At 31.7% G+C, this 12227-nt stretch overlaps 2 protein-coding genes across 3 annotated transcripts; one reads left to right on the forward strand and one right to left on the reverse strand.

Annotated features, from left to right (window-relative positions):
• Positions 1-878: 878 nt before the first annotated feature.
• Positions 879-4543, forward strand: LOC129320602 (suppressor of disruption of TFIIS-like). The gene is made up of 8 exons (XM_054966130.1): positions 879-1061; positions 1158-1223; positions 1334-1431; positions 1524-1561; positions 1670-1757; positions 3372-3581; positions 4003-4068; positions 4172-4543. The coding sequence occupies exons 1-8, from the start codon at positions 1001-1003 to the stop codon at positions 4343-4345; spliced, it is 801 nt and encodes a 266-aa protein (XP_054822105.1). The 5' UTR covers positions 879-1000; the 3' UTR covers positions 4346-4543.
• Positions 4544-6777: 2234 nt separating this feature from the next.
• LOC129319371 (linoleate 9S-lipoxygenase 5-like) lies at positions 6778-11300 on the reverse strand. 2 transcript variants are annotated; one of them, XM_054964419.1, is made up of 9 exons: positions 10958-11300; positions 10586-10878; positions 9655-9895; positions 9113-9460; positions 8802-8887; positions 8541-8648; positions 8151-8455; positions 7782-8045; positions 6778-7685 (listed from the first exon to the last, which is right to left on the reverse strand). In XM_054964419.1, the coding sequence occupies exons 1-9, from the start codon at positions 11121-11123 to the stop codon at positions 6917-6919; spliced, it is 2580 nt and encodes an 859-aa protein (XP_054820394.1). In that variant the 5' UTR covers positions 11124-11300; the 3' UTR covers positions 6778-6916. The 2 variants fall into 2 exon arrangements, with proteins under 2 accessions (XP_054820394.1, XP_054820395.1); XM_054964420.1 differs by having other exon boundaries at positions 10586-10858; positions 10958-11068.
• Between the last annotated feature and the right edge of the window lie 927 nt (positions 11301-12227).

Here is a 12227-nt window from a genome sequence, read left to right on the forward strand (position 1 = left end):
ATACATGACATTTTTAACTATCGAATCAAAATTAAAGAAATATAATTAAATTATTAAAATGGTCTGAAATGATTTTTCAAATTTGCAAATATTTAAAAACATGAATTTTGTAAAGAAAAATTCTACAAAAATGTAAATAGTGTTGATCTGGAAAAATACTAATTAATATTTCAGTTTTTCATGCAAAATGGCCAATATAATATTAGAGTATTGTTCCAAATATTTTGCTATATTAAAATATAAAATAATTTCATAAAAATAAAATTTTTTAATATTATTTTTCAAGTAAAAAATATAATTTTAATAATTCTAAATTTAAAATTATATTAAAATAAATATATTTTTAAAAGTTATGTTTTTATTTTATAAAAATAAATTTATAAAAGGTTATTAGTGGGCTTGCCTTACCAATTTGAGGCAATATATTATTTAAAAAAGGTGAAGGTATATTTTTTTCTTTGATTTATTTTTTGAGGAGCATCCAATATTTTAAAATATTTATTAAAGTAATTTTATTTTTAAAGTTATTAAAATAAAATATTTTACTCTTTTTGTTAAATTTTTTAACGATTAATGTTTGAGATCAATATTAAAATTTTAACAAAAAAATAAAAATATTTTATTTTCATATCACCAGGGATAAAATTATTTTAACAAATATTTTAGGGCAGTGGCTGTTCATTGGGAAATATATGAGGGGAAAAATCCATCTTTGCCCTTTTAAAAAATATCATCCCGTGTGGACCCCACGTCTAGTCGGATTCCAAGATAATGATGTGAACATTGACTCAGCAGGTCTGTATCCGATCCACATGGGACACATTATTATTATTTCTCCAAGCTATAGCTATTCTTCCCTATATATTTATTCCTCAGCTTTCCTCAAATTTCCTCGGCGAAACTTAATCCCAGTCGGCTTCCCTGCGTTTATAAGTTGATACTACGTCGTTTTCTTATTCTCCTTCTTCTTCTTCCTTGTCATCATCGGCATTTTTCCGCCATGGATTCTTGCAGCAAATCTGTTCGCAACCCTGTTTCTCCTTTTGACTGCATCCTCTTCGGTGAGTTCCTTTCTGGTTTCCCTTACATCTCTCCTGCAATTTTCCCCCCAATTTCTTCACTAAAATCTGTTCATTTCATTTCGTACGGAATCACAGATTTGGATGATACTTTGTACCCTACCAACACCGGAATAGGCGAATCGCTCAAGAAAAACATTGACGGTAATTAATTAATCAGCAAAATCTCTTGGTTCATTTAACTCCCTGTCTGGAAATCGTGTGTGAACTGTGATTTATTGGATAATTTAAGAGATTATACCTACCAAATGCAGATTTTCTGGTGGAGAAATGTGGATTCCCCGAGACCAAAGCGTCAAGTCTCCGAATCGAGTTGTTCAGGACCTACGGAAGCTCCCTCGCTGGCTTGCGAGTAATTCATACGCATTCATACACTTGTTCTCTTTCTGTAGCTTCGATTTGATTGTATTCTAAAAATGAATTCTGTTGATTCATTTGTTTCAGGCTTTAGGCTATGATATTAGTGCAGAAGACTACCACAGGTTAGAACCTTAATTTTATTTTTTAAAAGTAATTCGAAATTTCAAAACTAGTAAGCTTAGACTTGAATATGAGCTGATCTTTTTCTTTCTTTCTTCCTAATTCAACAGTTTCGTACACGGAAGGCTTCCTTACGACTCCATCAAACCAGATATTCAATTGCGCAACGTCCTTTGTAGCATTAAGCAAAGAAAAATTGTAAGTTTGAATGTTCAAAATTTCTTTCCATTCTTTTGGAACGATTGACATTGTAAACTAAATTCAACTTTGAACTTTCCCCCTCCTTTCTTGCTTTTTTCTCCCCCTGGAACTATTATAAACGTTCGTCAGCCGACACTAGATATTAACTATTTAATGCGATAATTATATTAGGATTTATTATTGCAATTATACTTTGCCTTAGTACCTATAAAAATATTTTTAAAATTTTATCAAAAAAATATTTTTTAAATTAAATCAAGACATATTTATCTTTTATAGATTATTTATTTTTAACTAAAATATACATTTAATATTTTAATTTTATACAAGATTTCATTATAGTCTTTTGATTTTATAAAATATTTTTTTGTCCTATAATCTTAATATTATTAAATTTATCCTAACAAATTTTTATATTAAATTTTTAAATATTAATAAAATATATTTAAATATTGACATATTAAATTTATTTTTTTAAAATAATAATGTTTGAGATAAAAAATAATTATTTAAACTAACAGTGTTAGAATTAAAAAATTAAAAAAATATTTTATAAAATTAATAGATCAAATTAAAATTTTATATGAAACTAGAGAATTGAAAATATATTTTAATCTTTACTTTTTAACAAATTAATAATAATAATATATTAAAATTTATATATCTTGATTTATTTAAAAAAAGTATATAAAGCATACAAGGGGTAATTGCATAAGTGGGCGGAGTCTTTTTTTTTTTTTTTTTTATACTAGTGGGCAGATTCTATTTCTCACGCTACCAAAAACAAAAGAAAGTAATCAAATATTCTCTCTGTTTAAAAACATAAAAAATTTTTGATTGAATTTTATTATTTAATAAAATAATTATTTATTTTTAAACTAATCCTATCTTTTTATATTTACTCCTATTAAACACTCCACAATAAATATAAAATCATTATTAATAGGGACACTTTTAAAAAAAGTAATGATTATATCTTAAAAGATTAAAAATACTTTACATTTTTTAACATTTAACTCTTTAAAAATATCTTCTATTTTTTAATAGAGGGAGTATAAAATATATGAAGATATATTTTTGAATGTAATAGTTGTTGTATTTTTATGCTCAACTTTATTACTCTTATCCTTTTCAATCATATTAATTTTCAAATAATATGTTTCATTTTCTCTTTTCGATTATAATAAACTACCTTTATTTAAATTCAAAATTAACATTTTTAGTTTTATACTGTTCTAGAATAAGCGTTTGGTCGTATGTATCATATCCATTTACGGTGAGTGGGAATGTTTTATCAAATATTGATATAATATTATTTCTGGCCCCAAAAAAAATGAGTGGCAATGTTTATCGTGTATAAATGGCGCAGCTTTTTATGAATTTTTTTTATATATAGATATAAACTATTCTAATTTCTTCCCTTTGATATTCTAAGTCATTTTTTAAAGTATTTTGATCTTTTAAGATAGTAATTAATAAATTATTTTTAAAAAATATCCTTAATTTGTACTACACTTTTATTATTTTTATTTTAAAATATAGATTATTTCAAGAAAAAAAAATTCAAACACTTGTGCAAGTAAAATATCATCAATATTGTACTTTGTGCAGATTTTCACGAATTCAGATAGGATTCATGCGCTGAAGGCGTTGGATCGACTCGGGATAAGTGACTGCTTTGAGCAGATCATATGTTTTGAGACCATGAACCCGCACCTCCCGGAGTCAACTCGACCCGATGAGTACCCGATCCTTTTGAAGCCATCACCGGATGCCATGAAGATCGCCCTCAACGCAGCTAACGTTGATCCTCGTCGTACGGTAAGCTCATGCATGTCCTAGCATCCTCGTTATCAATCTAGAATTCTAGATTGTTCAATATAATTAGACTCGATAATTTGAATCAAATTCAATGGATCAATTCAAATAAACTCAAAAATTTTAGGTTTAGAAATTTTTCTTTTAAGGCTATATGAGCTGATAAAAGCCTGATTTAATAAGATAAACCCGGCCTGAATTTTAATAAACATAAAATTTAAAATAAAAATAATATAAACATAAATTTATCAATTAAAAAAGCACAAATTAATCAATAAATTTAGGCTGTCCAAATGGAATTTGAGTTTTTGATCTCGTTATGCTCATTGCTTGCTAAATGGAGATGACTCTCTCTACAAGTGAATTATCTTTTGGTTAGGGTTGTGAAATTGAATTTTTTTCTTTTTTTGTGTATTGATTGCAGCTATTCCTAGATGACAACGTTCGCAATGTGGCAGCGGGAAAAGCAATGGGTCTCCACACAGTTTTGGTAATTTCCCATCACTTACTTAATAATCAAGTAATTAATTTGTATAATCTTTATTTAATTCATAACATCTGTTACTAATTAATACTTTGACTTGCTAATGAAGGTTGGGAAGAGCATGAAATGCGAAGGAGCAGATTATGTAGTGGAGAGTGTGCATAAACTAACACAAGCGGTTCCAGAAATTTGGACAAGCAGAAATGATGGAGAGCATAAAAGAATCCAACGTACCAAAAGCGAATTGGATACAATTCTGGCCACTACAGCAATTGGAGCTTAGGCCCAATATTGTACAATACAATGTGTATTCCACTTTACTAGATCAGCCAGGAACATATATATATATATATATATATTAAAAATAATGGCACTGACAATGTAAAGGGCAAGCCACCCAATGTATATTTATCATTTCAAGTCATGTGGATGTTGTAAAAGAATGTGAAATAAATAAATAAATAGAATTTACTTTGTACTAGCATGCACATTTCATTGAATTGTTCTGTGGTTATTTTATAAGTGTTGTACATGATAAACTTCTACTAAATGGTCCAAGGTTTTGAGGATATAATGAGGTAAAGAACACGGTGTTTGGAGTTTGTAGGTCAGGAAGCTCTTAATTTATAGTGGACAAAGTTTTTTAAATCATACATTTGAAAGCCATGAGAAAATTATATGCGTGTGCTTAAAGATTTGGCAAGTTAGTTTATAATTAAATAATTTTTTTGGTAGGCTATAAGTAAATACATTCATTTTAAGTTCAAGGTGCGAAGGGTTGGGGAGGGGTCTTGGAAGAGATTAAAAGTTCAAACCCTCCCATACATTTGTTTTTGAACTATTCTTCTTATAGTTATTTAGGACATGTTTGGCTTACTGCCAAACAATGATTTAAAAACTAGATCAGGTTGGATGGTCTAATTGATTGGACCACTCGTCAATCACTTTAATGATTCGATTTAAACCATCTAGCCATTTTAATTATTGGACTGCTTTTGATAAATAGTTAAAAAAACTACGAACTGTTTAAAAATTGTGAACTTGAGTGGTTGAATTCAATGGCCCAATTTTCATATTTTCAATTTATGGAGCAATTTTATTTTTTCTTATATTTATATTATTATATGCACTTATAATTTTTTTAATTTAATCATTATGTTATTAGTTTGACTGTTGATCCAATTAGTTAGACCACATATACCACAAATTGCTAGCCTTTCTGGTTTAACATTTGGTTCGATTCTAGAAGCACCAAACCTTGGTTAACCTCGTCTAAACTTCAATTGCGATAGGAGAAGCTTGTTTGACAATACAACCTCATATTTAGATATAAACTCACTTCAACTAGCTCTTGTATCCTAACTTTAGGTGAGTTGGACTTTATAATTTTACTAAAATTCAGGTAAGCTTCATGATTAACTTTTATTATGCTCAATTGTTAATAGATTTTATGGTATTTAACTATCTTGTAGGAATCTAAATGTAATTCTTCAAATAAATAAATTAATAAAATGCCAACCCATAGTTGAAGTTGGGAATGTAGGTCAAGTTATATGATATTTAACTTTGTTATAGGGTAGAGTTGGATTGAAAAAAATAACCCATATAGAAATGGATCTTCTTTAGGTTGAATCAGATAACTCGTGAATCAAACAAACTAATCTTGATAAGTCAAAGTTGATCCATTTAACTCATTATTTATAAAAAATAAAAGAAAATTGAAATTTTAAAAATTGAGGGAGTTTTGGCAATGAAATCCCACAAAACAAGCAAATTTTGGAATAAACTATGATGAAATTGACAAATCTCATACATTTATGATGTAAATTTTTTAAATTTCATGGATTATCATATTAGAACTTCTTATTTAGTTGTAATTTAAAAAAATATAGATAAATGGATTAATAAGTTGACTCATTTAACTTACGAGAATTGCGTTAGGATTTTTTCAACCCATATAAACATGAGTTAAACCCAATCCATATGGTTTTAGTTAACCTATATTTTCAACTCTATAGTCATAGTCTTTATGTGCATTTTTAAAACAATGAAGATTGATATTGGAAGGTGATAAACCAAAAGAGATTGGGAATAACCAAACAAAAAAAAAAATTACAGGTGCTAAAAATAAAATGTAATCAAAATATATATAGATAAATCTACTGCAGTGTGTGTCTTTCTATTAAAATATTGTGAATTACAAAATTATTTTAAAGTTGATTGAGTAAGTAACCCCACCTGTGATTTAAGTAATTGAATGAAAAGTCAAAGGTTTTTTCCCCTTTTAAAAGGATCATACAATAAAATATATCCTTAATTTAAAATAATATTATATTGAGATGCTTAAAGAAACTAATAACAAATAAAAGTAAAAGTACAGAAAACCAATTGATATATGTGAAAAGAATAAAAGCATAACAAAATTGCACAATTCTTGAAAAAGTTGCCCCATTTATAATTCAGTGATTTCATATATTTTTTATACCTCGTGTTATTATTCTACGTTAGTCTTGTTTATTTATCTTAATTTATTAATTTCCCCTAAACTTTTCTAAAAAAGCCAACGGGGATAACTTAAATTAAATAGCGTGAATGAAATGAAAATATCAGTGAAGATTCAAAACCCTCTAATGAATTTTAAAAAAAAAAATCCCAAGGACTATCTTTTTTTTTTTTTTAAAAAAAAAAAAGAAGAAGCAAATTTCTTCAATCGTGAATCTCTTAACTAAAGTTCTTCATTTAATACTACAATAGAGAAGAATTATACACAATCACATCTCATCAGTTATTTCTCATCAACCTAATATTATGCAGCTACTATAGTTTTATTTGAGAGAATAGAAAACCAACATTTCTAGATTGATATGCTGTTGGGGATTCCCTTTCCTGTAAGTCCACCCTCTCTAGAATAATCTGATGTGTTTGGATAGAGCAATGTATAAGGCACATTCACAGTCCCAATTCTATTCTTGAACCTTTTGTCTCCATTCATTTCCATTATTCTCTTCTCAATTTCAATCAATCTCTGCCTAAATTTTTCAAATGCAACAAGAGGTTCAGAATCTGAAGTCCAGTAAGGAGAATCTCTCTGTCCAAGATAAACCTCATCAGTTGAGTGCCTGGACAAAATCTCTATCAGTGACACACCAAGGAGGGTCTGAAATTGCGCTGTGATTGTTTGTAAAAATGCCAAGTCAGGATTTGACTCTAGCTCTGCATACTCAGGAGTTCCTAGCTCAGGCATGAATCTACGGCTTATCGTAGGACGGTTAGGGAGGTAACCTGCATACGGATATTGCCCGAAATTCATGGCTGCGTGGAAGGCAGAAGCCACCCAGATGATAATGGAGCATGATTGAATGAGCTCAGCTCTAGTTTTCATCTTTGGCCAACGTTTCTTGTCTTTCAAGTCACCATGACCCTTGTTGAGTATTTCATCCCACCATGATTGAAGCTCATTGTCATTTTGAACCATGTCATCAGATTGGTAATATAAGTAGCAATAGTCTCTCACCCATGTTTCAATTGCATCCCAGATTTCTAGTCCATCCACAGCATAAGGGTAGTCCTCTATCACAAGTCTAAGTCCATGAGGGCACCTTGAATCTGGAACTGCCATTCCCCTAAAATGCAGCAAAAGAGAGTTACAGTTTGTTTTTATTTATTCAAATGAAACCAGTGGAAATCATTTTCCCTATTAAGTTTTTCTTTACATTCACCTCTTGAGTAGATCAGCAGGTAGTGCCTGATCAGTGAAAACCCAGTTTTTATAAACAGCTGATGACATTTCCATGGCAAATTCACCTGGGAAAACTGTTCTTTCAAGTATCCCTCCAGCGTTGATGAGGATTTGGCGAGCCAATGCATTTATGAACATTGTGTCCTTGAAGTGGGGCTGCAAGAGTTTATATATTGGGTGAAGGACACTCAACTGCCTGTTTGTAGCTATTATGAATGGTTCTATGGTTGCATGACTGCATAACCTGCAAGTGAGTCCTAGCTTTTTGGTCACTCGTTTTTAGACCAGAAACACAAACAAGTTTAAATATTCTCTTCTAACATTGATATTATTTATGCACACATCATACCAGTGACTAATAAGCTGATGGTATCCAGAATCATTCACTGCTACATAAGCTTTGGCTAGCTGCCACACTGAACTCGCAACACCTTCTTGTGCTGGAATAAAAATTTTGCTAGTAGCACCATGATGATACCCTTGAGGATGGGGCAAGCTTAGTTCAATGGCCAATGGCTTCAATGTGCCATCATCTTGAAGAAACAACAAAGTCCTAGTAGCATAAGTCTTGGTGTCAGTAGAGTTTATTCGACTCAGGTATGGCATCAAAGCGTCATGATGATCCAATATAAATAGCTTCTTGTTTTCAAGTGCCTAACACAAAAAAAATATAAGCATGTTAGCTGTTTGATCTGATGCAACTATATTCAAGTAACAAAATGAAGCCTGATATTGGTACCTCTTCTACTGTTAGTCCATCCAAATTATATTCTATGTGCCTTGCTGTGATGGAGCTATTTTGATTCCCAAAGACTTCAGGGTCAAGCTTGCTGATTGGTGGGAAAATCTACACATGCCATTAATATTAAAGTAAATTTTTAGGGAAACAAATTAGAAATACACTCTCATCTTTATAGATTAAGTATAACAAATAATGTTATCTTTCCTTGCTAAACACAAAACCTCCAAAGTATTAAATAAAGCTATCATTTTAAAATACTTGTAGGCATTGGATGACGACGGGGTTAACCCCAGCAAGCATTTCTCTTGCAAATTCTTCATCTGTTCTCCAAGCAGTCTTGTCCTCTGCAATCAATGTGAGGTTAAAATTGCATAATACTCATTACTCAGTCCATCCAAATCCCAAATGAAAAATGGGAAATCTCCTTCTTCTTTTTTAATCAGAGGAGTAGGCACTAATAGCCTGAGATTACAAGCGGGATTGAACTTGTGACCTCCCACTTATAGGAAAGTTTATATGCTACTCAATTACAAGGCCATTGGCAAAAATGGGAAAACATTAGTGTGTACCTTTGATGACATCAGGCATAGGCAATTTGAGAAATCGCTCACCATCATTGCGAGTAAGTTCTCTAAGAAGTTCCCAAGGGATAAGGTGTCTAATTTTAGCCTGTGTAGGACCGTTTGGTAGTTTAACAAACCCTTTATAGATATTAAGAACATCTTCAAAGGTTTCAAACTCATTGGTAGTTAAGTGACATGGAGATTTGATCTCTGGAAGGATCTGAAACAATACTGGAAAAATAGATTTCAAAGCATAGGCCAAAAAATCTGAAAACTTGACTGGGCCAAACCGTTCATCTCTAGGAACATAGATGTTTAGGTTGAGAAGAAACAACCTTTTCTCACTTCTGGGATCTGCAACAAACAATAAAGACCGCAGTCAGATTCCTTATTGAAACACTAGCTGTCATCAGATTCTACAACCACTATTTTTTTCTGCCACCCTTTTGAATTACTTGAAACCATGATCAAATGCAAGTTATATAATGCCCATGTTTTAGTGTATGTGATTCATAGATTCAGATGGAGCATTCTGAGTTCTGACTAACCTTGTTCAGTTTTTTCTCGACCAGTTCTTCCTCTACGGGGATAAGGATACTTCTCTGAACCACCCAGAACAGGACGAGCAAATTCTGGACCCTTTTCTGGGTTTCCCAGGTCATTGTAGTAGTCATAATCATAGACTCTATCCCACTCCTTAAGTTCCTCTGATCCATTTCCTTGCAGGTTTTGTAACTCTTCTTCTCTGAACTTGCTCAGTGGCTTAGGTGTTTGACATGGAAGATAAGTCTATATCACATAGCCAGTGAATTTTCTGAGATTAGTAAATTAAGGAAATGATAAAAGGTCTTTAGATTTCATGGCTCTTGGGGTATATGCCAAATTAAACAACATATATGTAATGCACAACAATAGGCAAAATGTCATGACCATGAAGCTCCATTATCATGCTGAACCATTTTATTATGAACATTGATACCTTCTAATCTGCAAAATGAGTTGTTGACTTTCTAGATTTGGAGAGAGAAATAGACTCACACTAGACCCCAGTTAATTTATTCAATGCCACTTCCAGTCTCACACATATGGAGTCTTTCTTTTATTGAAATTGACAATTAAAAAAATACATAGAAATATTTTTCAAAACTGCATCATTTGCGGATCTGGAAATGCTTACGGGAAGAAGAGCCTGAACTGCTTTAGTTTTGGATCTGGGTATGTAGAATTTGGATACTTTTATCATTACATTTTTTTTTTTGGGAACATTTGGGTTATTACTTCTCAATTCATTGGCCTTTAAAAAAGGAAGAAGAAGAAGAAGAAGAATACCCCACCTTTTGTCACAGTGAATCAGACGTCGTTTAGCCTATAATCTGGATCCCATAATTTACATATTATTCATCCAAAAGAGAAGATTTAAAAGCTGAAGCTTGTAAAGAAAGAAAAAAACAGAGAAGACTTGAAAAAGCAAAATCCTACCTTATTTGCAAAGAACACACGTCTGTAATTGTAGCGATGAGCAGGGTACACCCAGGAATTGCAGAGAAAATGCACAGGACCATGACCTGGTACGTCCTCTATGATAAGTGTCTTGAGGTAGAACTGGCTGTGGTGATTGTTTCTGATTATGAATGCCCCTGGAACTCCCAAGCTCTCGTCCCAATTAAAGCTTATAGATAACTCTATGTCCACCGAACTTGATAACGACGAAACACTCGAAACCCACTTCTCCAAATGTGCCTCACTTCCCATCTTCCCTCGCATCCCATGTTCTTAATTATCACAGTGCAACAATAATAAAGTTCAGAAGAAGAAGATGAGGAGGAGGAGGAGGAGGAGGAAGAGGCTGACCTGGGTCAGGGTTGAGAGCACTGATGAGTTGAAGAGAGACGCGCTTGCCCAAGAGCTCGTAGATTCTGTCAACAATGGAGGATTTGAGGTCTGGGAAGTCAAGAAGGCTCTTCTTCATCAGAATAGCTCTCCCTTTGATCACCTTCTTTTTGATCTCCTCCTCCATTTTGCTTTGATGATTAATTCTTCTGATTTTTCCTTATAGAAAATGAGCAGAAAGTGTGATTCTGAATCTGATCTACTACATGTGCATGCAAGAAGAGGACACAGTTAGTTACTGTGTGTCTTGACTTGTCCTAACTCCTCTTGTAGCAGGAAAAGAGAACAGAGATTATGAAAGAGAAAGAATGAAGAAAGGTATGAAGGTTTAGGTAGGACATCGGATTTTGACCTTTTTGAGTAGTGATCTCTCTATTAAATTAAAGAATATAATTAAAGGACCTGATTCCAACCAGGAAAATGATTTTCTGAGTTGGTGTTTCATTCTTTTTGTAGCCTTGGTGTTGCTTAGAACTGAAAAAGAGAATATCATTGTAATGCTATCGAATTTTAAGCATTTATGCATGCAGAAAAAGTGACACATAAAAGTTTTTTATGAATTACTTTTATAAATTAAATGTAGGAGATCGGATTGTATCAATATTCTTTTCCCTTACAATTCATAAAGGGTCTAGTATACTCACTGTTTATTTGGATAGACAAGGTAAAGAGGAAGTAAGAATCTAGGACTTTTGTTGAGCGTGAAAAAAGTGATGAGAAATTGCAAAGGACATAAAGATACGTTAAAATTATCATTAGATTTAGTTAGCAAGAATTTGACTAATAATTCATAAAGTTATGGGAATAAATTTTATTGTAGATGTAAGATTTTATTGGTAAATAATCTAGCACTCATTAAATATGGAGACATGTTTAAATTTTGATGAATTCAAGGATCTAACTCACCTATATTTATTATTAAAAGAATTACTGTAGATGATCATTTCAAATTTGAAGCTCAACTTTCATCTTACCTTTTGTAACGAAACCAAAATCATATGAGAGAATACATGATGCTCATGCAATCCTTTTTCTTTTATTTGGAAGTGTGTTTGGGGGATGGTCTTTTTGGGTGTTCAAATCTAAGGTTTGGGAGTGAGGTCAATCCCTCAAACACACACTATATCTTTCAATTATTTTAAAAATCCCATAAATCATAACAAATATAAAAGGGTTTATTGTAGATATCATCTCCATTGTTTTGAAAAAGACAGATAAGCACAAAATTACT

Source organism: Prosopis cineraria, unplaced genomic scaffold (assembly GCF_029017545.1).
Source record: "Prosopis cineraria cultivar Desert tree isolate PC_DT_omini unplaced genomic scaffold, ASM2901754v1 PC9, whole genome shotgun sequence".
In the NCBI taxonomy this organism is placed as follows: domain Eukaryota; kingdom Viridiplantae; phylum Streptophyta; class Magnoliopsida; order Fabales; family Fabaceae; genus Prosopis; species Prosopis cineraria.

Bases quoted from the DNA above. Each gene is read 5' to 3' on its own strand.
- LOC129320602 (XM_054966130.1), top strand. From the start codon at position 1,001: ATGGATTCTTGCAGCAAATCTGTTCGCAACCCTGTTTCTCCTTTTGAC. The intron at 1,224-1,333 runs GTAATTAATTAA...TACCAAATGCAG, and splicing joins GCTCAAGAAAAACATTGACG to ATTTTCTGGTGGAGAAATGT. The intron at 3,582-4,002 runs GTAAGCTCATGC...TATTGATTGCAG, and splicing joins ACGTTGATCCTCGTCGTACG to CTATTCCTAGATGACAACGT.
- LOC129319371 (XM_054964419.1), bottom strand. From the start codon at position 11,123: ATGGAGGAGGAGATCAAAAAGAAGGTGATCAAAGGGAGAGCTATTCTG. The intron at 10,879-10,957 runs GTCAGCCTCTTC...GTGATAATTAAG, and splicing joins TGCTCTCAACCCTGACCCAG to AACATGGGATGCGAGGGAAG. The intron at 8,649-8,801 runs GTATTTTAAAAT...TGGCATGTGTAG, and splicing joins TCGTCATCCAATGCCTACAA to ATTTTCCCACCAATCAGCAA.